At 36.0% G+C, this 24,248-nt stretch overlaps 1 protein-coding gene across 9 annotated transcripts in view; it reads left to right on the forward strand.

The window, feature by feature from the left end:
• The window catches only part of TSGA10 (testis specific 10), a 106,731-nt gene that overhangs the window by 20,263 nt on the left and 62,220 nt on the right, over positions 1–24,248 (forward strand). For 6 of the 9 annotated variants that reach the window (XM_074332357.2, XM_074332359.2, XM_074332362.2 and 3 more), the window contains exons 2-9: positions 2,537–2,665; positions 8,989–9,204; positions 16,134–16,199; positions 17,170–17,337; positions 17,741–17,896; positions 21,702–21,872; positions 21,962–22,039; positions 22,947–23,098. In XM_074332357.2, the coding sequence (XP_074188458.1) occupies positions 17,287–17,337; positions 17,741–17,896; positions 21,702–21,872; positions 21,962–22,039; positions 22,947–23,098 (608 nt within the window). In that variant the 5' untranslated portion in view covers positions 2,537–2,665; positions 8,989–9,204; positions 16,134–16,199; positions 17,170–17,286. Of the gene's footprint in view, positions 1–1,520; positions 1,660–2,536; positions 2,666–8,988; positions 9,205–12,649; positions 12,731–16,133; positions 16,200–17,169; positions 17,338–17,740; positions 17,897–21,701; positions 21,873–21,961; positions 22,040–22,946; positions 23,099–24,248 lie in introns of those variants that run through there. The other 3 variants (XM_074332356.2, XM_074332361.2, XM_074332360.2) reach the window with 3 other exon arrangements.

Raw genomic sequence — 24,248 nt, forward strand, 5'->3', positions numbered from 1 at the left:
AAGTAAGGCTTATGAACAAAAGATAACATGACCGTATAAAGAATGTGTGGAGTCCTTTGGAACAGATTGTCTTTATTAGAGGGGTTCTTGGAGGTGTCAAGTAGGAGATAAGTTTGGAGACACGGGGAGGGATCATAGTATGAAGAACTCTGAATGCTAGGCAGGTTTAGACTTTACTTAAGTAGATCCTTGCTATTCAGGTGTAGTCTCTGTACTAGCCAAGTAGGGATCCCTGAGCAGCTTTTTAGAAATGCAGCATTTTAGGTCTACAGTGAATAAGAATCTACATTTTAATAAGATTCCCAAGTGATTCGTATATTCACTGAAATTTGGAAAGTGCTGCTATAGTGAGGAGTCATTTGATTCTGTTATTCTAAGTCAAATGTTTATGACTAGGAACACATTTTCAACAGGAACTGTGTAAGAAATGGTAGTTAGGATTTCAGCCTAACCCATAAAGGCTTAAATTATTCTAATTAGAAATAGTCTGTGAGATCTAATGCTTTAGTTCCAGGTGAGGCAGTAACTTTTGGAATGAAGAAGAGAAAAGCAGATTTGTGTCTTGTTTAGGGAAAAGGAAAAAGGAAGATAAATCTGTCACATTGCTAAGTGCTGCACTGCACAAATTGTAACACAAGGTTAATGACTGGGTTTCTGAGCCTATAATACCCTGAGCACTAGATTTTGGAGAATAACAGCTGTGTTGCCAGGAGATGTCTAGGGTGTGTGTAGCAGATTCTCTCTTCTTTAACATAAAGGCAGCCTTGATTCAGGGAAAGAACAAATTAGTTCCCTAAATTACACAATATCTAAGTTACATTGTTAAGTGAAAAAGCACAAAGCAGACTATGTGTAGTATGTTAAAGTGAAACGTCTTTAACACTTGTTATTTTGCACATGTGCAAATATGTACTATGCAGGGAAAATTCCTAGAAATGGAATTATTTGTACAGAAGCTATGTATATTTGTAATGTTGCTAGGTTGTACACAAATGGCTCTCCGTAAATGCTGTATCAATTTACACTGCCACCAGTGATGTCTAAGAGTGCTAAGTTATATGTCCAACTTTTTGATATTTGCCAATGTGATGGTTAAAAAAATGGTATCCAGTGGTTTTTGGTTTTTTTTTAATAGCTTTTTTTTTTTTTTTCCGGGAACAGGACTTTATTGGGGAACACTGTGTACTTACAGGCCTTTTTTTTTTTTTTTCCAAGTCAAGTTGTTGTCTTTTCAATCTCAGTTGTGGAGGGTGCTGTTCAGCTTCAAGTTGTTGTTCTTTTAGTCTTAGTTGTGGAGGGCACAGCTCAGCTCCAGGTCCAGTTGCCATTGCTAGTTGCAGGGGGCACAGCCCACCATCCCTTGCGGGAGTCGAACCGGCAACCTTGTGGTTGAGAGGATGCGCTCCAACCAACTGAGCCATCTGGGAGCTCAGCGGCAGCTCAGCTCAAGGTGCTGTGTTCAACCTTAGTTGCAGGGGACAGAGCCCACCATCCCTTGCGGGACTCGAGGAGTTGAACTGGCAACCTTGTGGTTGAGAGCCCACTGGCCCATGTGGGAATCGAACCGGCAGCCTTCGGAGTTAGGAGCATGGAGCTCTAACCGCCTGAGCCACCGGGCCGGCCCGGTATCCAGTGTTTTAATTTGTATCCCTCTAAATGGTGAGATTGAGTATCTTTGATTGTATTAAAACCATTTATTTATGTGAAATATTCATATTCTTTGTCAATTTTTCTGTTAGGGTATTTCTTTTCCTTTTTTTTTTTGTTTATTGGAATTATTTGTGTATTAGGGAAGTTAGCCCTTTGTGATATGGGTAGCAAAGCTTTTTGTTAATATACAAAAACAACAATAAACAGGTAGCCAGGAGCTGCTCTGCTGCACAACAGACCTGGAGGTTGGCCACTCAGTGTGCTGCTGACCCATGTTTCCTGGAACAGTAATTGCCAAGGGGATAAGAGGGGCATGTGTTTTCTGAAAAGCATATTCAATATTGTAGTTTCATATTTGAAAAACACAGAAAAAGGTGTTTTTTGTTTGTTTGTTTGTTTTTTAGATTTTATTGGGGACGGGGAACAGGACTTTATTGGGGAACAGTGTGTACTTCCAGGCCTTTTTTCCAAGTCAAGTTGTTGTCCTTTCAATCTTAGTTGTGGAGGGCGCAGCTCAGCCCCAGGTCCAGTTGCCGTTACTAGTTGCAGAGGGCGCAGCCCACCATCCCTTGTGGGAGTCGAACCGGCAACCTTGTGGTTGAGAGCCCACTGACCCATGTGGGAATCGAACCAGCAGCCTTCGGAGTTAGGAGCACGGAGCTCCAAACACCTGAGCCACCGGGCCGGCTCCAGAAAAAGTTTTATAACATAAAATTTTAAGAAAGTAAAGATTGCTGAAATCCTCATAGCTGGTGGGACAAGGTTAGAAACAAGAGAAAATGTATCTAAGAATGTTGTTAATTTTCAGAATTTATTGATTGTTGTGAGAAATCGCCAAACTGTTTTAAACCGAATACCTCAGTGTTATTCTCACTCTTTCCACCAGGTTACCACCAAAGAACATCATTTTGGTCTAGGGGCTCCAGATTCTGAAGCTGAAAAATACCAAAATACTTTCCAGCTAGAACAAGAAGTGAGAAATCAAGATAAATTCATCTCCACACTGAAATTACAGGTTACGTTTAATTTATATGTGTTTCCCTAAATTAATTTGGGATGGGGCCTATTTTAAAACACAAAGATGGAGAATAAATACTAATTCAGTGCTTGTTTTATGGAATTTTTCCATTTTTATCTTAGCCATTTTGATACACAGAGATTCAGAGTGGGTGAGTGCAAACTGTTGTTTGCGGTAGTGCCGAGTGTTGTGTCAGGTGCTTTCAAGTACATAATCTTGCTTTATCCCAACCTTGTGAAATAGTGACGTTATTTCCATTTCACAGATATGGAAGCTGAAGTTCCTAGAGGTTACGATACTGGATTAGTGAGTGACAGAGCTAGGATTTCTCTGAATTCCCAGGTTAGCTAGAATTTGAACCCAGTTCTCTGAACTCCAAGTTCAGGTTTTTTTCAGTTCTCCTGGTGCCTGATTTGTGGTGTAGCTATTAATAAGACTGGTAAAATAAACTGCTTCTTCAGAGAAGATGGAGTAGACTTAACTTTTCCCTGTTCCTACCACTGAGTACAGCTAAAAACCCTGAACATAATGTCTAAAACATAGACCACTGAAAGGTGGGAGGAAGAAGGAAGACTGGCTAGGGATCTCAGCATGCAATGAGTGCTACATTAGTGAGTTCCTGGATTTTTTTTTTGCTCCATATACCACAGACAAAGTGCTGGAAAAACTGGCACCCAGAAACAACAGTGGGTGCAGGCAAATAAAGGTCTCAGAAAAACCATTCCTCACTAACCAACAGACTAAGAAAGGGGCAGCCTAGCAAGGCAGACTACTTTTAGACAGTAACTGCCTACTCTAAGCAACACAGTGGTATAAACGGTAGCCCCATTCCGGTCTAGACTTCTGTCCTTGCCAGGCTGTGATAAGGCGCCCCAGCCACCCCTCAAGCTTCCCCATCCTGACAGGTATCAAAGAAGGCTGAGTGGGGAATGAAGACTTTTGTGCCCACAAGACAGTAAGGAAGTCCCCATCCCCGTAGTGTCAGTGGAGACCATGGGGAGGTGCCTGGACATCCACCCTCACCTGGTAGTAAGAGGTGCCCCCACCCCTGCTGGCTGGGGTTGTGTCGGAGGAGACCTAATACAGTTCAGACTTTTACCACCCCCAGCAGTGGCAAGTCCAACCTCCCACAGTGGTAGAGAACATGTGTGAGGTACCTCTTTTCTTCCTAGCTGTGGTGGTATCAGCAGAGGCCTAGTGGGGCATCAACTCTCATCCCTGCCTAGCAGAAATAAAGAATCCCACACTTCCCAGGTATCAATGGAAACCTAGTAGAGAAATCGGACTCCCCCCCCCCCCCCCCCCGCGCCTAGCAGGACAAAGGCAGTGTCCCCCTTTTCTAGCTGGAGCAGTGTCACAGGAAGCCGACGAAAATACAAGAGCTGAGTCATAGAATACCAGGTCTCAACAACAACAAAAAATCACTCCTCATTACAAGAAGATTCAACCTCAGTGAGAAAAGATAAGAAATGCCAACACAGAAATGAATTAGATATTACAGTGATTTGACAAGCATTTAAAATCAGCCGTCATGTCCATGCTTCAACAAGCAATTTTGAGCATGCCTGAAAGAAAAAAGAAAAAAACCGAATGGAGATTTTGCAAGCACCCAAGATGTTCTTCAGTAGGTGAATGGATAAACAAACTGGTACGTCCATACAATGGAATATTCATTGATAAAGATAAATGAGCCATCAAACTACAAAAAGACATAAAGGAACCTGAAAAGTATATTGCTAGGTGAAAAAAGCCAATCTGAAAAGGTTATATACTGTATGATTCCAACTATATGACTTTCTGGAAAAGACAAAACAGAGAGACTTTAGAAAGATCACTGGTTGCCAGGGATTTAGAATGAGGGAGAAGTGAGTGGGGCACAGGGGTTTTTTAGGGTATTGAAACTGCTCTGTATGATACAATAATGATGGATAAATGTCATATGCATTTGTCAAAACCTATAGAATCTACAACTCAAAGAGTGAACCCGAGTATAAACTATGGACTTTAGTTAATGTGTCAGTGTTGGTTCATCAACTGAAACAAATGTACCACACTAGTATATGATGTAAATAAGAGGGGAAACTGTGTGTATGTGGGGAGAAGAGGTATGTGGGAATTCTCTCTATTTCTTGATCAACTTTTCTATAAACCTAAAACTGCTCTAAAAAAAGTCTATTAGAAATGCATGGGGGAAAATATTTCCAAATCATATATCTTATAAGGGATTAATATCCAAAATACCTAAAGAACTACAACTCAACAACAACAAAACAACTCAGTTCAAAAATGGGCAAAGGACTTGAACAGATATTTCTCCAAGGAAGGTGTGCAAAATGGCCAATGAGCACATGAAAAGCTGTTCAATCTCACCAACCATTAAGGAAATGCAAATCAAAACGACACTGAGCTATCACTTTACACCCATTAGGATGGCTATTATCAAAAAATCAGAAAATAACAAGTATGGGTGAGGATGTGAAGACACTGGAGCCCTTGTGCAACATTGCTACTGGGAATGTAAAATGGTGCAGCCGTGGTGGAAAAATAGTTTAGCAATTCCTCAAAAAGTTAAATATGGAATTACTGTATGATCCAGCCATTCCATCACTAGGTTTATCCCCGAAAGATGAAAAGCAGGGACTCAAACAGATATTTGTACATCAGTGTTCATAGCAGCATTATTTACAGTAGACAAAAGGTGGAAACAACCAAAATGCTCATCAACACATGAATGGATAAAGAAAATGTGGTATGTATTACGTGCAGTGGAGCATTATTCAACCTTAAAAAATAATGAAATTCTGACACAAGGCATACAACATGAATGCACCTTAAGAACATTATGCTAAGTGAAATAAGCCAGACACAGAAGGACAAATATTGTATGATTCCACTTATATGAAGTACCTAGGAGAGGCAAATTAATAGAGTTTTATTTAATGGGTATTTAGTTCCTGTTTTAGACAATGAGAAAGTTCTGGAAATGGATATGGAATGATTGCACAACATTGTGAAAGTACTTAATGCCACTAGAATTGGTACTTAAAAATGGTTAGAATGGTAAAATTTATGATATATATATACATATTTTACCACAATAAAAAAGTTTAAAATTTTGTAAGTGAAATTAAAAATTTAATGTTCTCAAACAACAGAATGGAGAGGAGAGAGGAACGAATCAGTGACCATGAGAATAGGAAAATAGAAATCACCTAATCTGAACAACAGAGAGAAAACAGATTGTAAAAAATGCAAACAGAGGCTCAGGAACAGATGGGACTATAACAAAAAATCTAACATTTGGGTCATTGGAGTCCCAGAAAGAGAGGTAAGAGAGAGTGAGGCTGAAAAAATATTTGAAAGAGTAATGGCTAAATAATCCCCAAATTTGGCAAAAGATATATGAGATTAAAGAAGGTGAGTGAACACCTATTAGGAGTCTCCCAAAGAAATCCATACCAAGACACTTCATATACAAACCAGTGAAAACTAAAGACAAAAAAAAAAAAAAAAAATTCCTGAAAGTACGCAGAGAAACAATTCTTTACCTATAGGGGAACACCAATTCAAATGATAACAAATCTGAAAGCATGGAGGTGAGAAGAAAATGGCACATTTTTCAAGTGCTAGAAGGAAAGAAGAAAGTATCCGTGAGAAATGAAGGGAAAATCAAGACTTTCTCAGATGAAGAAAACAATGAGTATGAACTGGTATTCTGAAAACTACAAAGTGCTAATGAAATCAAAGGAGAGCGAAACAAATGGAGAGACATTATGTTCATGGATTGGGAGGCTAGTATAGTACAGGTGTCACTTCTCTCCAAATCAAAACACAGGTTTGATGCAATGCCTATCAAAATCTCAGCAAAAACGCTTTGGAAAAGAAGAATAAAGTGGAAAGACTCATTTTCCTTGATTTCACAACTTAATGTATAGCTATAGTAATCAAGACTGAATGGTATTGCTAGAGGGATAGACACAGATCAGTAATACAGAATAGAGAATCGAGACATAGCCTACACAAGTACAGACAAATGATTTTTGACAGATGCAAATGCAGTTCAGTAGAGCAAAAATAGTCTTTTCAACAAATGCTGCTGGAGCAGTTGGATATCTTTTAGGGGGAAAAATGAGGCTAGACCTAAACCTCACACCTTATACAAAAATTAACCCAAAATGGATCATAGATTTCAATGTAAAATGTAAAACTATGAAACTTTTAGATGGTGACAGGAGAAAATCTTCTGGACCTTGGTCCTGGTAAGTTCTTGGACATGACACAAAAAGCATGATTCATAAAAGAAAAAAAATGATAATTTAGATTTAATAAAATTTAAGTCTTTTTCTCTATGAGAGACCCTGTTAATAGAATGAAAAGACAAGCTACAAACTATGTTTCTGTCAGAGGAATCATGTCTAGAACACATGAAGAACTGTCAAAATTCAACAGTAAAAAGCAAACAATCCAATCAGAAAGAGAGCAAAAGATGTGAAAATATATTTCACAGAAGTTTATGTGGTTGACAAACATATACAAAGCTGTTTAGCCTTTCTAAATACAGGAAATACAAATTAAGGCCATGATGAAATAATGCACACCTATAAAAACAACTAAAATTAAAAGTAGTGACAATACCAAATTCTGGCAAACAATGAGGAGAAATTGTATCATTTACACATTCCTCTTAGGAATTGGAAATGTATCTCCCTTTGGAAAATGGTTGAGTTCTTATAAAACTAAACATTTACCATGCAACATAGCAGTTGCACTCCTGAGCATTTATTCCAGAAAAATGAAAACTTATATCCACTCAAAAACCTGTATATAGTTGTTCATAGCAGCTTTATTTATAGCTCCAAATTGGAAACTACTAAAATTTCCCTTAATTGGTGAATGAATGAAGAAACGTAATCCATACCATGGAATATTACTCAGCAATAAAGAGGAATGAGATGTTACAAAAAAAGGAAATTATAGGCCGATACCCCTGATAAACATAGATGCAAAAAATCCTCAACAAAATATTAGCAAACTGGATTCAGCAATACATTGAAAAGATCATACACCATGATCAGGTGGGATTTATTCCTGGGATGCAGGGTTGGTTGAATATCTGCAAATCAATTAACGTGATACACCACATAAACAAAAGGAAGGATAAAAATCATTTGATCATATTAATAGTTGCAGAAAAAGGAATGCACTGTTGATCCCCATAACAATTTGGATAGATCCCAAGGGCATTGTGCCAAAGAAGGAAACTAATGTCAGAGATCACATACCATGATCTTTATCACATGATTTTATTTATATAACATTTTCAAAATGACAAAATTATAGAGATGAGCGCTTGCTAAGAGTTAAGGATGGGGAGGGAGAGGATGTGACTCTAAAGGGGTAACAGGAGGGCGATCTTTGTGGTGATGGAATAGTTCTATATCTTATTGAGGTAGTAGTTACAGCAATCTACATATGTGATAAAATGGTATAGAACAATATACACCCATTGTACCAATGTCAGAGCTCTGGGTTTCATATAGTACTGTAATTATTTAAGATGTAACTATTGGGGGAAACCGGGTTAAGGGCTCATGAGACCTCTTTCTACTATGTTTGCAACTTTAGTACTTTCAAAATAAAAATATTTTTTTAATTAAAAAAAGCTACTTTTTGAGTACCTAATATCTTAAACTTTTGTATCTCTCTAACTACAGACCTGCAAATTGTAGATATTTTCTCCATTTAACAGACGAGACTCAAGAGGCCTCCATTTATTTTTTATGAGGTCAGATGCATCTCTTAGGATCAAGAAAATATGGATCAACAACATTAAAATGTGAATGAAGGATAACTATTTTTAAAGAAAGAATACAAACAAGAGTTTATTGAGAAACGTTTAAAACATTCAAGGTGTTTTAACAAATTTTGATAGCAGTAATTAGAAACTTAATTCTAAAGAATGCCTAATTGATGATATTAAAATAAAAAATTTCAACACCGTGGTTTCCTTTTTTTGTAGATACAAATATTTGACTATTTTTCTAATAGTTTTGTTAAAAATCAATAGTAATTAAGTTATTTTTAAAATCAAACTAAATTGTCTTGACAGATATAGCTATAAACCTTTAAATTTTCGTTTAATGTATTTTTTCAGATAGGTAATACATTCACATGGCACAAAATTCAGAAAGTAAAATAAAGATACATAGAAGTTTCCTTGCCAGGGAAGCACTCCCTTCCTAATTCCAGTCACCTGGTTCTCCTCAGAGGGTAGCTAAGGAAATGTTTTAATGTGATTTTTTTCTTTCTATTTCTAACAGATTGAAGATCTCAAACAGACAAATCATGGCTTGGAAGAATATGTTAGAAAACTCTTGGATAGTAAGAAGGTGGTAAGCAGTCAAATAGACGATTTAACCAGCCACAATGAGCATCTTTGTAAAGAATTAATTAAAATTGACCAACTAGCAGAGCAACTAGAAAAAGAGAAAAATTTTGTGGTGGATACCGCTGACAAGGAACTTGAAGAAGCAAAGGTATTAGGTTTATTACTGATCAGGATTTTTGTGTGTGATATATTTATTTATTTATTTAAAAAAATTTTTCCCTAGGATAACTTTTTTTTTTAAATAACTTTTTTAAAATTTCAGGTGCACATTTATTCATTTATATCCCTCACACAGTGACAACCCCCCACCCCCCATCCACTACCCCTCTGACATCGCACACAGCCATTACATTTCCACTGTCTCTATTTCTAATGCTGTACTCCGCTTCTTGTAAATATATATATATATATATATATATAGATAGATAGATAGATATAGATATATATATATGGCAAACATGCCATATATATATAAAAAATTATATATATATAAAAAATTGTCGTTGACATTATTGTTCAGATCAGGATTTTTTTTTAATTGCGCTGTAATTGACATATCACATATTAGTTTCAGGTGTACAATATAATGATTAGATATTTGTATATATTGCGAAAGGATCACAATAAGTCTAGTTAACATCTGGCTACTGATCAAGATTTTAATTCTATTTTCAACGTCATGCGGTTATTAAATGCAAGGAAAAAGTGACATTCTTGTTTATGTCATTTGAAAGTTTTTAGATTTGACATTATATTTAAATGTCTGTTCTATGGATTAAATTATATTGCAACTCACATTTTATTTCTTTTAAAAATTTTGCTCACAGCATTTCCTAAGTAATATGTAGTACTGGTAAAGACTTCAAGCAACGAGAATGTTCTGTATAGAGAACATTCTTCCTCTCACTAATCTTCCTCTGCACAGATATCTACTAACAAGATACATAGGTTCCCAGCCTTTTTTTCTGTTTGTTTTCACACTCACAATTGATTTCACACTTTTCAAAAAGTTTTTCTAATCAAAGTTTTAAATTTCTATATAGTCAAATTTGGCAAATTTTACTACTGAGTTTTGATTCTTTTTGTTTTCTGAGGTTTCTTCCCCCTTCTTAAAAATTTGAATAAACCTTATTATTATTTTTAGAGCAGTTTTAAATTCATAGCAAAACTAAGCAGAAGGTACAGAGATTTCCTTTATAGCTCCTGCCCCCCACACGCATAGCCTCCCCCATTATCAACATCACCACCAGAGAGGTACGTTTGTTAAAATTGATGAACCTGCACTGACACATCATATTCACCCAAAGTCCATGGTTTATATTAGGGTTCACCCTTGGTGGTGTACATTCTGCGGGTTTGGACAAATGTATAATGACATGCATCCAATCATTACAGTGTCATACAGAGTATTTTCACTGCCCTACAAATTTTCTGTGTTCCACCTAGTTGTGATTCTTGTTTAGGAAGGCCTTCTTACCTCAATAACTAGAAAAATATTTGCTATAGTTTTCTTTTAATACTTTTTAATAATTTTTAAAAAAAGTTTTAATCCTTCTGGAATTTCTTTTTGTTCTGGTATGAGGTAGGGTTAACTAGTTCTTTTTTTTAGTCACTGATTTGAAGTGCCATTTTAACAGCTGCTAAATTCTCAATGTGCGTGGATGTGTTTCTGGACTGTTTGGTTTCATTGATTACTTTGCCATTTGTTGTGCCACTACCACATTATTTTAATTTCTGTAGCTCTTTCATATTTTAATAACATTTATTTCTTGATTGAGTTTTAGTACTCTGCCATGAAATTTAGAAACTAAGAATTTCAACACAATTATAAAATGAAGACCATTTGATTTCTCATTACTGCCTGGTGGCTTATAAGCAAGACACAGAGTGGTCTTGAAAGCCAAAAAGCAGCCTATTGAGTTTTTAAAATGATAACGTGTTTGTTATCATTTGTGCTTGTTTGATTTGATCTTATTAATCAGCAGATTAGTCAACTGTAATAATAAGGTGGTTTCCCAAAGCTAATTGTTGTTACATGTCATTTCTTAAACATCCTTTTCATGCCTTGGTAGCATATGATAAAGCGCTTAATTAAATAAATGATCAGGCAGAACATGAATGTTATCGAAGGCATTATTTGTTACAGTAACTTGAAATATAAGAACCCAATCTCTAGGCTGGTATTTGTTTATATGTACTTACATTGTGTAAAGGATAAATACGTCTAAATTACTGAAAAGTCTGAATAATGGGATATTCAAACGTGAAGTTTATTACTTCAATGTAAGGACACAGTCTTGAACGATGTTGCCTGGAGGAGGTCCTTAGGGGAACCACGTGAGAGTAGATAAGAATGATTTGTTTTAACTTGTAAATTATTTATCTTGTCTTGGTTGCTACTAAAGTATTTGAAGGACATTTAAAAGTACCTTGAATGTTTGAAATGTTTCTCAATAAACTCTTGTTCGTATTCTTTCTTTAAAAAGTTATCCTTCATTCACATTTTAGTGGTAAATTGAGTTCAGTCTCAATTATAAAAATGATCATTTTAAGGAACACTGGATTAATGTTTTACTATGTCTTCCTTGTTTTCTTCAAATTAAAATTTACTGTACTCCTACCCAGACTCTGGGAAGTCAAGTTGGCCAGATTCCCATGAAGAGAGCACCCAGTTTAGAAGTCATCATTTTGATGAGATTATTAGGGTCTGTCAGGGTAAATCCCATGTTATCAAAGGGAGAATTTCAGGAATGGAAAACTTCTAAAGTAAAAGAGCTAGGGCTTACTTAAAACTGAAAATATTAAAGTCACAGATGGAAATTCTGCTTGGCTCAAAAAAGAGTGTTCCTAGGAAATAGATTTCCATATATGAGGTAGAACGTTTGTTGTATTAGAGAATTGGAAAGCTATTTGCAGAAGAGGTGGGCAGCAGTTTGAGAGTAGAGAGAGCACTGCTGATGCTGGGAAAACACTAGAAAGTTAAGAAAGAGGACAGAATGGAAATAGGTCCTTCAGGTTGGTAGAATGCCCTGAAATGAAGTCACGGGAATGTATAGGTAAATGGGGATTAGTAAGATGCATGACCAGAGGTGGGGATATGAACACCAATGCCAGTTGTTATCTTCCATATGTCATTGGGTGTACAGTTTAGGTATCCAATTGCTGGGGAGAGATTCCTTGTCTGATTTGTGGGGTTGGTACTGGGTTGTTCTGGTGTCCCTTAGCTTTTGTCTTGTCGAGAGCATTTTATGCAAGTACAGGATAGTAAGAAGTTTATTAGTGAAGGCAGGTACCCTCTATGATGTGGAGCAGACCAATCCCAAGAGGGGGAAAGGTCTTGCCTTACATTGTATGAAGGCTTCCTTTTATTTCTATGAGTAGAATTGCCTCCCCCTCTCTTCTCCTTGTCTCTCTCCTGCTGAAGTGCCCAGTCCTTCCTTTTGGTTTTCAAAGTAGTTTCTGTCAATTTTCTTCTTAGGATTTGTTTGAGAAGCTCACTAAAACGGTCCTGACAAACAGGATGTGTGCTCTGATAAGCGGGAGGTCTTCCTTCCTTCTGTGGCTGTTAATAGCACACCCCCTTGATTTAGGGGCATGTGTGAGCCTGGAATCCTGCTGGGCTAGTAAGGCGCTGGTGCCCTACGTGATGGCAGCTGCAAGGGGTCTTGACCCAGGTAGGAGCTGCAGCAGGGGGCTTTCTAACCGGGGGTAGGCCTCTCCTTCTCCTGCTCATTTCTATTTATCTACTTATCCTATCAGGATGAGGCTTGAAGCAGGAGAATTTCTAATTTGAGAGCTGGGAAGGAATGTTTGGGTTCCTATACTATTTGAGGTCATGCTCTGGATATGTGGAAGAAGACTCTGAGGGTAAAGCTACTGCTCGCTGGTCTAGAATTGAGACAGGCCGCATTACATTTATTTACTCAGAAGGGATTCCTTTTAGTCATATTTCTAAAGGTCAACAGAGTAAATTCTTCCATCATTTATCCCATACAAATGTTTTGAGTATTTCCTAGTGTTATTTGTTGCTTTAGCAAATTACTCTAAACCTTAACTTCTTTGAACAACACACATTTATATCTCACAGTTTCAAGTACCGCTTAACTGAATAGTTCTGGCTCATGGTTTCTCAGGAAAGTGGAGTCAAAATGATGGTCAGGCCGCAGGTATTGCTTGACTGGCACTGGAAGATTGCTTTTATGATGGCTTACTCAGATAGCTTCTGGCTTTGGCAGGAAGCCTCAGTTCCTTGCCAGGTGGACCTCTCCCTCAGGTTGTTTGGTATATTTATAGCAGTGGCTTCTCCAATCTAGTGAGAGAGATAGCAAGGAGGAATCTGTAATGCCTGTTATGATCCAGTCTCAGAAATTACATACCACCACTTCTACCATATCCTGTTCATTAAGGATAGCCCACACTCAAGGGGAAGGAAATTCACCTCCATCTTTTGAAGGAAGGAGTATCAGAATTCATGGACATATTTTAAAAGCACCACAATTATATGCCTCCTTTTATCTTCTCCTTGAGTTGTTTATCATTGATGCCTTAATACAATGTTTCCCAGATAATTGAATACAGTGTTTTGAAATATGAAGTAGAACTGCAGTTTTATCATTCTGATTTCTTCATACAGTTTTATATTTTTAATTAACATAGGGGCCATTACCGGACTGGATCTCTGATGGTAGCTCCTGTCAGTATCGTCACCTTTGTGTGTGATTCAGTCAGTCAAAAATATTTCAAAACCTATGTGGAAGGCAAAACAGAAAGCATATTTAAATTTTAACTCACGCCTCTCCCCACCACAACATACACACATACAGACACACAGACACTCTCCCCTGCTTTGTTTTGCTCTGTAGCACTTTCCTACTTTATCCCTCCCTCCCTCTACTCCAGCCACAGTAGCCTCCTTACTGTTCCTTTGAATTTAGCAGGAACCTCCTGTTCCTTTTGCCTTAGGACATTTGTTATAGCTGTATCTTCTGCCTGGAATGTTCCAGATTTTCACATGGTTGACTCCCTCCCTTCTTTAAGTCTTTGCTCAAAGGGCACCTTTCATTGAGGACTTCCCTGATCACCCTTATTTAAAATTCCAAACTGGTTCTTCATAAACACCCCTAATATCCTTAATTCTGTTCTTTTTTCTTCCTATTGTACTATATTATTTGTTAGGCTTATTTTTTTGTTGTCTATCCATCTGGAATATAAGCTTCTCAGGGGTCTTTGTCTATTTTATCTACTTTTAAAATCTGAAGTGCCCGGAATAGATGTGAATACTCATTATATACCAGGGGTGCCAAAAAAAAAACAACAGGCATACTCATGACTTGTATTCATCTTTTGTTATCAGTGTATATTGAGAATTACAATTTTAATACAGTTTTCTTCTTTCTTAAAATGTGTATACATTTTTTGGGCATCTTCTGTATTTTTTGAATGACACAATCACTGTCTGACATATTTTACCTATTCTGTTTTTCTCTTTTCAGCTAGAATGTAAGCTACATGACGGCAGAGATTATTGTCTGTTTTATTCACTTCTATACCTAGCATATACCACAATGTCAGGCACATATTAGGTCCTCATTAAACAGTTGTCAAAAAACGAAAACACTGAGTTGGCACATCTTTTAATTTGGGCCAGTTTTAATTTTGCTTTTCAGGGTGGAATCGGCATTATGTTTACAAAAGTAATACACATCTATTATAAAAAATTCAGTCTATATACAAGAGCATAATAAAGAAAATAACATTTACCAAAATCACACCTTGCTATAACTAGACATAATCCATCTTCCTCATTTCATATATTATTGGTTTTGTTCCATCGGTATCTAGGATATGTGTATATAAATTTTTATGTTTTGCAAGAATATATCATACCAAATAAAATTTTTGGTATTTTATTTAGCAGTGTGAGTTTCTATACTTAATTTATTTTAGTATGGACATCTTTATACATAATCCAATATAGATCTATTTCTTTTTAGTGTCCACATAGTAGTATAAATTAAAGCATTGAAAATGGCCTATCCAAAGCTATACATAAGCTTATTTAAACTGTACATAAGTTATGTTCCATACCTCTTAGTACTAAAATATGACTGCCAGAGAAATCTTAGAAAAGCACTTTGGTCTAAAGAATAAATGAGGTGCAATAATTCCAGAAAATTCAAATTTAAAATATAGCGGAAGACACTTTAGAATAACAAAGGGGAAGCTTATGAATTGAGAAATAAGTTTATTAAACTAATATGCCAACGTTTAGTCAAGAGCTTTGCAACTTTATATCAAAATCATAGTCACTGTCCTCTAGAAACATACAATCTAGTCATACTAAGTATATAACTGGGTAGCTATACTATAAGACTGCATATATTCTTTCTGTGTCATAAATCTGATACAAAAAGTTTTTGGTTTTTGTGAGGTGGATTGAACTAAACTATTAAAAGAGTTCAGAGGAGAAAGCAATCACTTCTTTTTGACTATGGTGGTTTGGGAAAAAATTTTTTATCTTAGCCATTCTTTTATTTCTTCTCTGTTATCCTCAGAATTATAATTAGCATTAGCATGTTTTTCCAGTTTCTGGGAGGAGGGGGTAATTTGGTAAAATACAGTCTACTAATATTTTATAGAAAACATTAGATAATTTAAAGCAACTGCTATATTTCATCCTAGGTTCTTTTACCATCCAAGTTAGGGGAACATAAAGGTTAGATTATCTCTTCTTTTGTAAAATAGTCACTGTCTGCATTTATTTATTTATTTATTTATTTATTTATTTATTTATTTATTTATTTATTTAGTTAGTGTGTTTTCCCGGACCCATCAGCTCCAAGTCAAGTAGTTGTTTCAATCTACTTGTGGAGGGCGCAGCTCACTGTGGCTCGTGTGGGGATCGAACCAGCATGGCAACCTTGCTGAGAGCACCTCACTCTAACCAACTGAGCTTACTGGCCGCCCTTGCATGTTTTTATTTTTAGGGGACTTCGTTTTTTTGATGGTCTCTTTCCAGTTAAAGCAGATTAAACATTTTAAGTCTCAATGACAATTGTTTTCTGGCTTGATTTTCAGATTGAACTCATTTGCCAGCAAAATAACATAATAGTACTGGAAGATACAATAAAAAGACTTCGATCTGTAAGTACATTTTTGTAAAATATGCATTAAGGAATTGTTTTTATTCTGTTAGTAGAGTAAGACTACAAAATGTTGTGCATATGTTTGGGCTCTCATGCATTTTGTGAACAATAAAAGATGCTTGCTGTCTAAATCAGCACCGTCTGCTTGGTCCACAGGGTGCTCCCACCTGCAGGAGCAATGCTGCTCTATCCCACTTCATAATCCTTTCATTCCTAGAGGTGGAGAGAACTGTTGGTTAGTTTTATTAATGCCCTTAGCTGTTACTTGACTATAATTTAATTCTCAAAATATAAGATGAATTTGTCTACACATTAACTTTTATGCCTTATAGTAATAAATATCTTTAAGTCAAATTTTGTTACTTAATTCTGAGTAATGTATTTTCTTTATCTAACAATGTGGAATGAAAACTGCTCTATTGAGACCTTTTCACGTTACTATTTAAAATATTTTCAACAGCTTGTCTGTAAGTATGTTATTTTCTCTCAATATAGTATTGGTAAAATAAGTGTTGTAAAAAAAATGTTTCTAAATATATTAAACTGAATGGGAATGCATCTGAAAGTACATGCAGGTATGGAATATCCAGCATTCATTTAATTTATTCATTCATTGAACAATTATTAAACAAAACTTGGATGCTTTACAAGGTTTTCTAAGCAAATTAATTCCATTTCTAGGATTTATAACTAGATTTGTGGACATTTCTGGCCTCTCTGAAATGTCTTTACCATTTTTTCTTCAAAACTATTGCGTAAATTTAGGGGCACTTTCAGTTAAATAAAAATATAGTACATTCAGAAATGCCGGAAAAGTTTCTAACTGCTTTTTTAAAAGTATTGATGAATTATTTTTAAAATACCAAATTCATTATTTTTAAGGATCCTGTTTGTCTTCAACTTTCGTGTAGAAAATGATGCTATAGTTTAGCTTGAAATAATGGCCTAATTTTTTCCTTCTTGGCAAGATAATTTTAGAGACTGAAAAAGCACAAAATAAATCTCCTTCCAGACTTGATTCCTTTGTCAAGACTTTGGAAGCAGACAGAGATTACTACAAGAGTGAAGCTCAAAATTTGAGAAAGATGATTAGGAATAGATCTAAAAGCCCAAGACGCCCATCTCCATCTTCCCGGGTAGGTTTTGGAAACTTATAACTATGTTGGAATTTGTTGCTCAAACACGGACTTTTATTCTTTGTTTTACCTAATCTGGAGATAATTCATGTTGATTGGCATGAATTGGTATATCAAAGAGGTTGGGAGACAGAGGTCTCTTTGATAGATGGTGGGTCTTCGAAGTTGGTTCTTTATCCCCAGCGTTAGTAGTAGCTGAGAGGTACTCAGACAAATGTGGGTGGGGCACTTTGGAATGAAGCTGTTTGAAAGAGGTGATTTTTTAAACTCTGTTCTTCATCGTTTCCTTTCATTACATAGTCATATGTGCTTAAGTAGAGATTGTGTACTGCCATCAGTAGCACCTTTCTATTAGTACCTGAGGTAAAGAAAGAATTTCAAATTTCTTATATAATAATTGTAGGTTACAAACTGTGATGTAGAGCTTTTGAAGACAACAAGAGACCGCGAAGAACTTAAATGCATGCTGGAAAAATATGAGCGTCATTTGGCAGAAATTCAGGGTAATGTCAAGGTTCTTACATCTGAGAGAGACAAGACCTTCCTTCTTTATGAACAGGTAAGTTTATTTATAAGGAAACAGAGTATGTAAATAATAACAGTTAAGTCTAGAGATATGTACTTCTTTAAGTATGCTTAAATCTCCCAAATTGATTTAACATTTGGGAATTACTTTTATTCTTAAGTTATTCTTAATGAAATGTAATATATTTCCAATACAACAAATGTATGTGTACACTCACACATATACTCACATATATATGTTATCCCTATACCCAAAAAAGACCTTATACATGCATAGAACTAGCCTGATTTTTGAAATAAGAAATGGGGAAGATGTTAAATGAGAGGGTATGGTGAGTTCAAAGTAAAAAGATTTGCATTTGGGAGTTAAAAAATACTAACATAGCATTTTGATGTACTGTCAACCACTTTAGGAACTGCCATATACTTTGTTTAATTTCAGAGAGTAAAAGTAATTTGTAGTTTATTTTTGGCTTAAAAGTATGTAAGCATCATTAATCAAATAGCTTCTTTATTCAACAAACATTAAATCCCATAAATCACCAACATAATTTAAAAATATCAAATTCTATTACAGCAACTTTGTGCAGGGTTCTGGGCTTGCTACTCTAAATAAAAAATGACAAGACTCGAACACTGTTTTTTCTGTTGTTTGCAATCTAGTTGGGGAGATAAAATATATTGTCATGTATTTATTCTTTGTTACTTTAGCATAAGTAGTCAAGAAGATATTGCAAAAATAAAAGTGGATATTTTTAGTTATGGTGATGAAGGAAATCTTGGTAGAGAAGTGGAGTTTGAATCCTGAGGGATGAATGGGGTTTCTGTTATCTAAAAGGGATAAGAAGGAACATTTCAGACTAAAGGACTGGTGTGAGGCAAAGGCAGGAAAATCAGCAGGTAAGTGGATTAGTTTAAGACTATGTGTCAGTGGGGGACAGGGGAGCTAAGGGTTGAGAGTTAGCTGGGACTATAGCAGGAGTCTAAACTTTCTGTAAAGCCCAGATAATGAATTCTTGGGCTCTGCAGGCCATGTGATCTCTGCTATTCAACTCTGTTGTCTTTTAAAAGCAGCCCTAGACAATATACAAATGAATAACTTCATTATGTTATAATATAACTTTATTAATGCCTTACAAAGGTTTTATACTTTGCTTTATAAACAATAGGCAGTCTATTTTTTTTTTTTTTTAAGGCAGAAGAAATATGACCAAAGCTACATTTTTACAATTTTAACCTGGTAACAATTTTATATTATCCCTCACATAATCTTTCTATGTTATCATCTTATATAACATTTCTCCTTCAAGAAAATTGGAAGGAGGGAAAAACCATGGACTTTTTATTTTTTTTTGAGAATATTTTTTATTAAATTTATTGGTGTGACATTGGTTAATGAAATTATATAGGTTTCAAGTGTACATTTCTATAATACATCATCTATGTATTGCACTGTGTGTTTTCCAGAATCAGTTCTCCTTCCATCACCATATATTTGATCCCCTTTTCCCTCTTCTACCACCCTCTCTCCCCCTTACCCTCTGGTAACCACTAAACTGTTGTCTGTGTCTATCAGTTTTTATTTCTTTGTTTGTCTTGTTCCTTTGTTGCTTTCAGTTTTATATCCCACATATGAGTGAAGTCGTATGGTTCTTGACTTCTTCTGTCTCACTTATTTCACTTAGCATAATAATCTCAAGATCCATCCATGTTGTTCCAAATGGCACTATTTCATCTTTTCTTATGGCCGAGTAATATTCCATTGTGTTTATGTACCACATCTTCTTTATCCAATCATCTATGGAAGGACACTTTGATTGTTTCCATGTCTTGGCCGCCATAAATAATGCTGCAATGAATTATCGGGGTGCATATAATTTTACAGATAAATGTTTTCAGATTTTTTTGGTAGATACCCAGGGGAGGGATTGCTGGGTCATATGGTAATCCTGTTCTTAATTTTTTGAGGAACCTGTGCACTGCCTTCCAAAGCGGCTGTACCAATTTACATTCCCACCAACAGCGTATGAGGGTTCCTTTTTCTTTTCTGAGAATTTTTGTAAGAGTTTTCTTGAGCCAAACTAACAACAGTGCCGGGGAGCAAGATCTCAAATGCTCTGGAGAATTACAGTTCTGCAGCTTTTTTTTAATGCTATTGAAATTTAGGGGGGGAGATTACATGGAGGTAGGGGAAAGCAGGTGGGGATTGGGTTACAGAACAGTTAACAAGATTATGTGCTCTTTTGGAGGTGGTTACTACTTATTTCAAAGGTATGTTAACCTAGATGCAAAGAAACAATGGATAGGGCTGACTTAAGGCAAAGAGGTGCTATCAGTTAAAATAAAGATAGGGACAGGTGCTAAAGACACTGTAAAGGAAGACTTGACAAGATTTGATTTGAGCAAAAAGGAGGATGGATGGAAATTACTGAAGTTGTTTTGAATGACTAAAGAGTGCTATTAGGAAAATAGGAAAATCATTGGTGATTGGAGAGAAAAGATGTGTTTGGTTTCAACAGATGGAGTAATATGATAACACATCCAGGTCATAATTGCTCTCCAGCAGTAAGAAATGAGAGACTGGAATAGGGAGAAAGGCAAGAGCTGATGATGTAAATTTAGAAGTCATCTGCTTAGAGGTGAGTTTCCAGCCTTTCGAGTAGATGAGGTCTCTGAATGAGAAAGCTACAGATAGAGAATCTTGGGAAGTTTTATTCCATTGGTAGAGGAACCTTTGCAAGAGATAAAGAAGACAGGAAACTAAGGCAGCACAATGTTATAAACCCAAGGGAGAAAGGAATATCAAGGATGGTGTTGAAAACAATGCCAAATGTTGTCAAAATATCAAGAACAGGAACTGAGAAAAGGCCATTAGGTTTGGTGAGGTATTAGTTGAAATTCTGCAGAGTGGTGAGTGTGGGAGCCAGGTTACACTGGGGTGAGAAAGTGGCTGGTAAGGAATGAGCCAGAGGTATAGACCATGGCACTTAACGAAAAAGAAGGAAAAGAGATATAGGATGGTAAATGGGCTACAGTATTAAGTGACAGTTTTTCAAGATATAGGAGTCCTATCCATGGTTGAAGGCAGGGGAGAAAGAGCCAGTGGAGAGGGTACTCTTCACAATGAGAGGAAATAATTATAATTGAGTCGGGCGTATCTTAGAAGAAATTCAGGAGATGAGGTCCAGTATTCTGGTGAAGGCTTAGCTATGGAATTTGGGAAGTATTATATCCTCCTCTGAGACTTGGAGACTAGCTGAGTAGTGATCAAAATCAAGACGAAGGAAGATAAGGGACATAAGCTGAGAAGTGGGATATGAAATCATCTACAGGTGTGGAACAGTTTGGGGGCTGAGGATGGTTGAACAAGTGCGTAGGGTTGGCAATAAGGATTGGTGGGCCTTTCTGTCCAGGGTAAGATTAGCCAGGACCTGACTACATACATTTATGTAGAGAAAGACTAGAACACCATGATAATATTTATTAAACCAGTATTCTACCCAAATTGTGCTGAATTCAAATTTATATCGTAAAGTAGATGGAGTATACCATATATGTTTCTTAGTCAAACATTCTCTCATGCATTGGCTGCCTCCAAAATTAGTTTTAAAAAATTTGGGCCAAGATATTGCGAACCAAACTTCTATTTGTATACATTCATTTGCATTTTTAGGGCATCATGTGCATTTATTTGTATACACTCATTAAAAATTATTTTATTATCCTGCTGCATACATATTAATATAGGTTTGAATTTTACCTGGCTGAATGTAAGATAACTATTTATGTCTGTTCTAAGGCTTGTTAAATACGAGTCTCTCTATGTATTTAAATAATAGGCACAGGAAGAAATTGCCCGACTTCGACGAGAAATGATGAAAAGCTGTAAGTCTCCTAAATCAACAACAGCACATGCCATCCTCCGGCGGGTGGAGACTGAAAGAGATGTGGCCTTCACTGATTTACGAAGAATGACCACAGAACGAGATAGTCTGAGGGAAAGGCTAAAGGTCTGAAATAATTTTATCTATGTGAACATTTGTGAAACACAGTGCAGTGACATTGAAAGTACTTTGTTTTGTTTTTGTTTTTTGACCAGATTGCCCAAGAGACGGCATTTAATGAGAAGGCTCACTTGGAACAAAGGATAGAGGAGCTGGAGTGTACAGTTCATAACGTAAAGAAAAACCACTTTTGTGCTTTTGGCTATACATTGTCAATGGCTTCCCCCTTTTTCTGTGTTTAGACAAGTCTTTTATATTATTTAAGATAGTGTTTGTAATCCTAAAATATTTAAGGTGGTATGGATGGTATAAATTGTCAATTTTTCATTGTATATTTCCTTCTAAAAAATGTGAGTAAAGTCTTTTTTATGTTAGGTTGTGAAGTGTGTTCTTTTAAAAAAATATTAGGGATGCATTCTCAGGGATTTTAAAACTTTCTCATCTCCTTAGTTCATCAAAGATAACATTGCTAGATACAGAGAGCCTGACTTAGTCTACCTAATGGGTAGCTAGGGAAGAGAAAATTGTGATGAAATGAAAATTAATGAGAAAAATATATTTAAACTGAATTTAAATGTGAAGCATCACATTTTTACTAATCAAGGATTTGAGATCCTATGAATACATGTTTGAGATATTACAACTATAGAAACAGAATTAAGAGAACTTGACTTAGTGTTACCAAATTTAATTGAATATGTTTATGAATTCATCTGTATTGTGTTGTTATAATGAGTAAAAAAAACAATAGATAAGAGGAAAATGATTTTTTTCATTAACCCACTTTATGTGTATAATTTGTTAATGTTGAGCAGCAAATAAGAAATCCTTTGCAAATGGGAGATGTATGCTGTAGTCACATTGAACCCGATTGAAAATGTAGGTGGAATCCTGTTCTTGTTCCTTCTCCACCATACCTTGTCCATACAGCCTCCCACAACTTCAAGTCTAATCTGATCAACTCGTCGTGTAAGTCTTGTCATGTACCACAGTTGTACCAGGAGAGGATCTCTCTTTAGGAAGAGCACTAAGACTTCCTTAGTGATGGCCGTAACCTACCTTGTCATTCTGCTTGTATAGCTTGATGATGAACGTATGGAACAAATGTCAAACATGACTTTGATGAAGGAAACCATAACCACTGTGGAGAAAGAAATGAAATCACTAGCAAGAAAGGCGATGGATACCGAAAGTGAACTTGGCAGACAAAAAGCAGAGAATAATTCTTTGAGGTAAACTAAATTACCTTTGAACAGCTAATAGTTTACTATACCTACTAGTTATGCTTTTTTGTAGTGTATTTTATCATGATAATTAAGTTATTTGTTTACTAATTTCTGGGAGGATTATTATGAAGGAGTTGTAAGAAACCTCCGCGCCCATTACGTGATTTCTCCAAGACCAGTCACAGACTGGTCAGGCCACACTTAACCAGGAATCAAACTTCTAGTGATCTGAATCCTCCATTTCCAGAAAGCCTCAAATGTTCAGCTGAAATAGCCCTTGCAAGGCCCTTCTGGGTACAGAGTGTGTTTGTCTTTGGCATGTGGTGGTTAATTTACCTTCATAACGTAAATTATGTCTGGGATCTGAATGCATAAGCAAGCACAAAGCACAGGTTTGATAGTAGCTTAGCAGAAGGGTGGTTTACAATATAATAAAAAGTCATAGCAGAAAAATAGAACATGTAACAGAACTTCCATTAATTGAATGTCAAGTACTGATCTTAGCCCTCTCTACATACTGGTCCAGCAGCAGAAGAAATTCTAATAAAGTTGCCTACAGGCAGTAGCATAGGGGAATAAATTTTTGAAGACCTCCATGTTAGTTATTTAACTTTTAGTATGTGTTGATGTGAGAAATACAGGTTCTGCAGATTCAGTAAGGCTGAATTTTAGTACATCTGTGAACATTTGAAAAATAGTAGTTCATTTGAGTGTGAAATATATTAAGTCTACAGATAATAGTTGGTTCACATGTGAGGGCGCATACATTGGGATAGATTGTGAGGGCGCACTTGTCAGGATAGATAATCGTTCAGATTCTTCCCTGCTTAAAAGGATATTGCAAGCTCAGGTAAAATAAAAATGATAATAAGATAATAACCACAAAGAAAACCTTGGAAAATAGAGAGAAGTGTAAAGAAAATTTAAATCACCCATGATTCCACAAAAAAGGGAGAACTATTATTAGTGTGGATCTGTTTCTAACTAGAAATATGTTTATCTGTGTGTGTGTAAGTTTTCTATGTAATTGACATCATCCTATAATAAGTTATATATTTGGCCAGTTTCACTTAATTATGTACCATAAGCGTTTTCCCATGCATTGGAAGTTCTTTGAGAGCGTTTTAGTAGTTTATTAAAATATTCTATACTGATA

The sequence above is a fragment of the Rhinolophus sinicus genome, chromosome 2 (genome assembly GCF_057876585.1).
Source record: "Rhinolophus sinicus isolate RSI-liver-muscle chromosome 2, RSI-T2T, whole genome shotgun sequence".
NCBI lineage: Eukaryota > Metazoa > Chordata > Mammalia > Chiroptera > Rhinolophidae > Rhinolophus > Rhinolophus sinicus.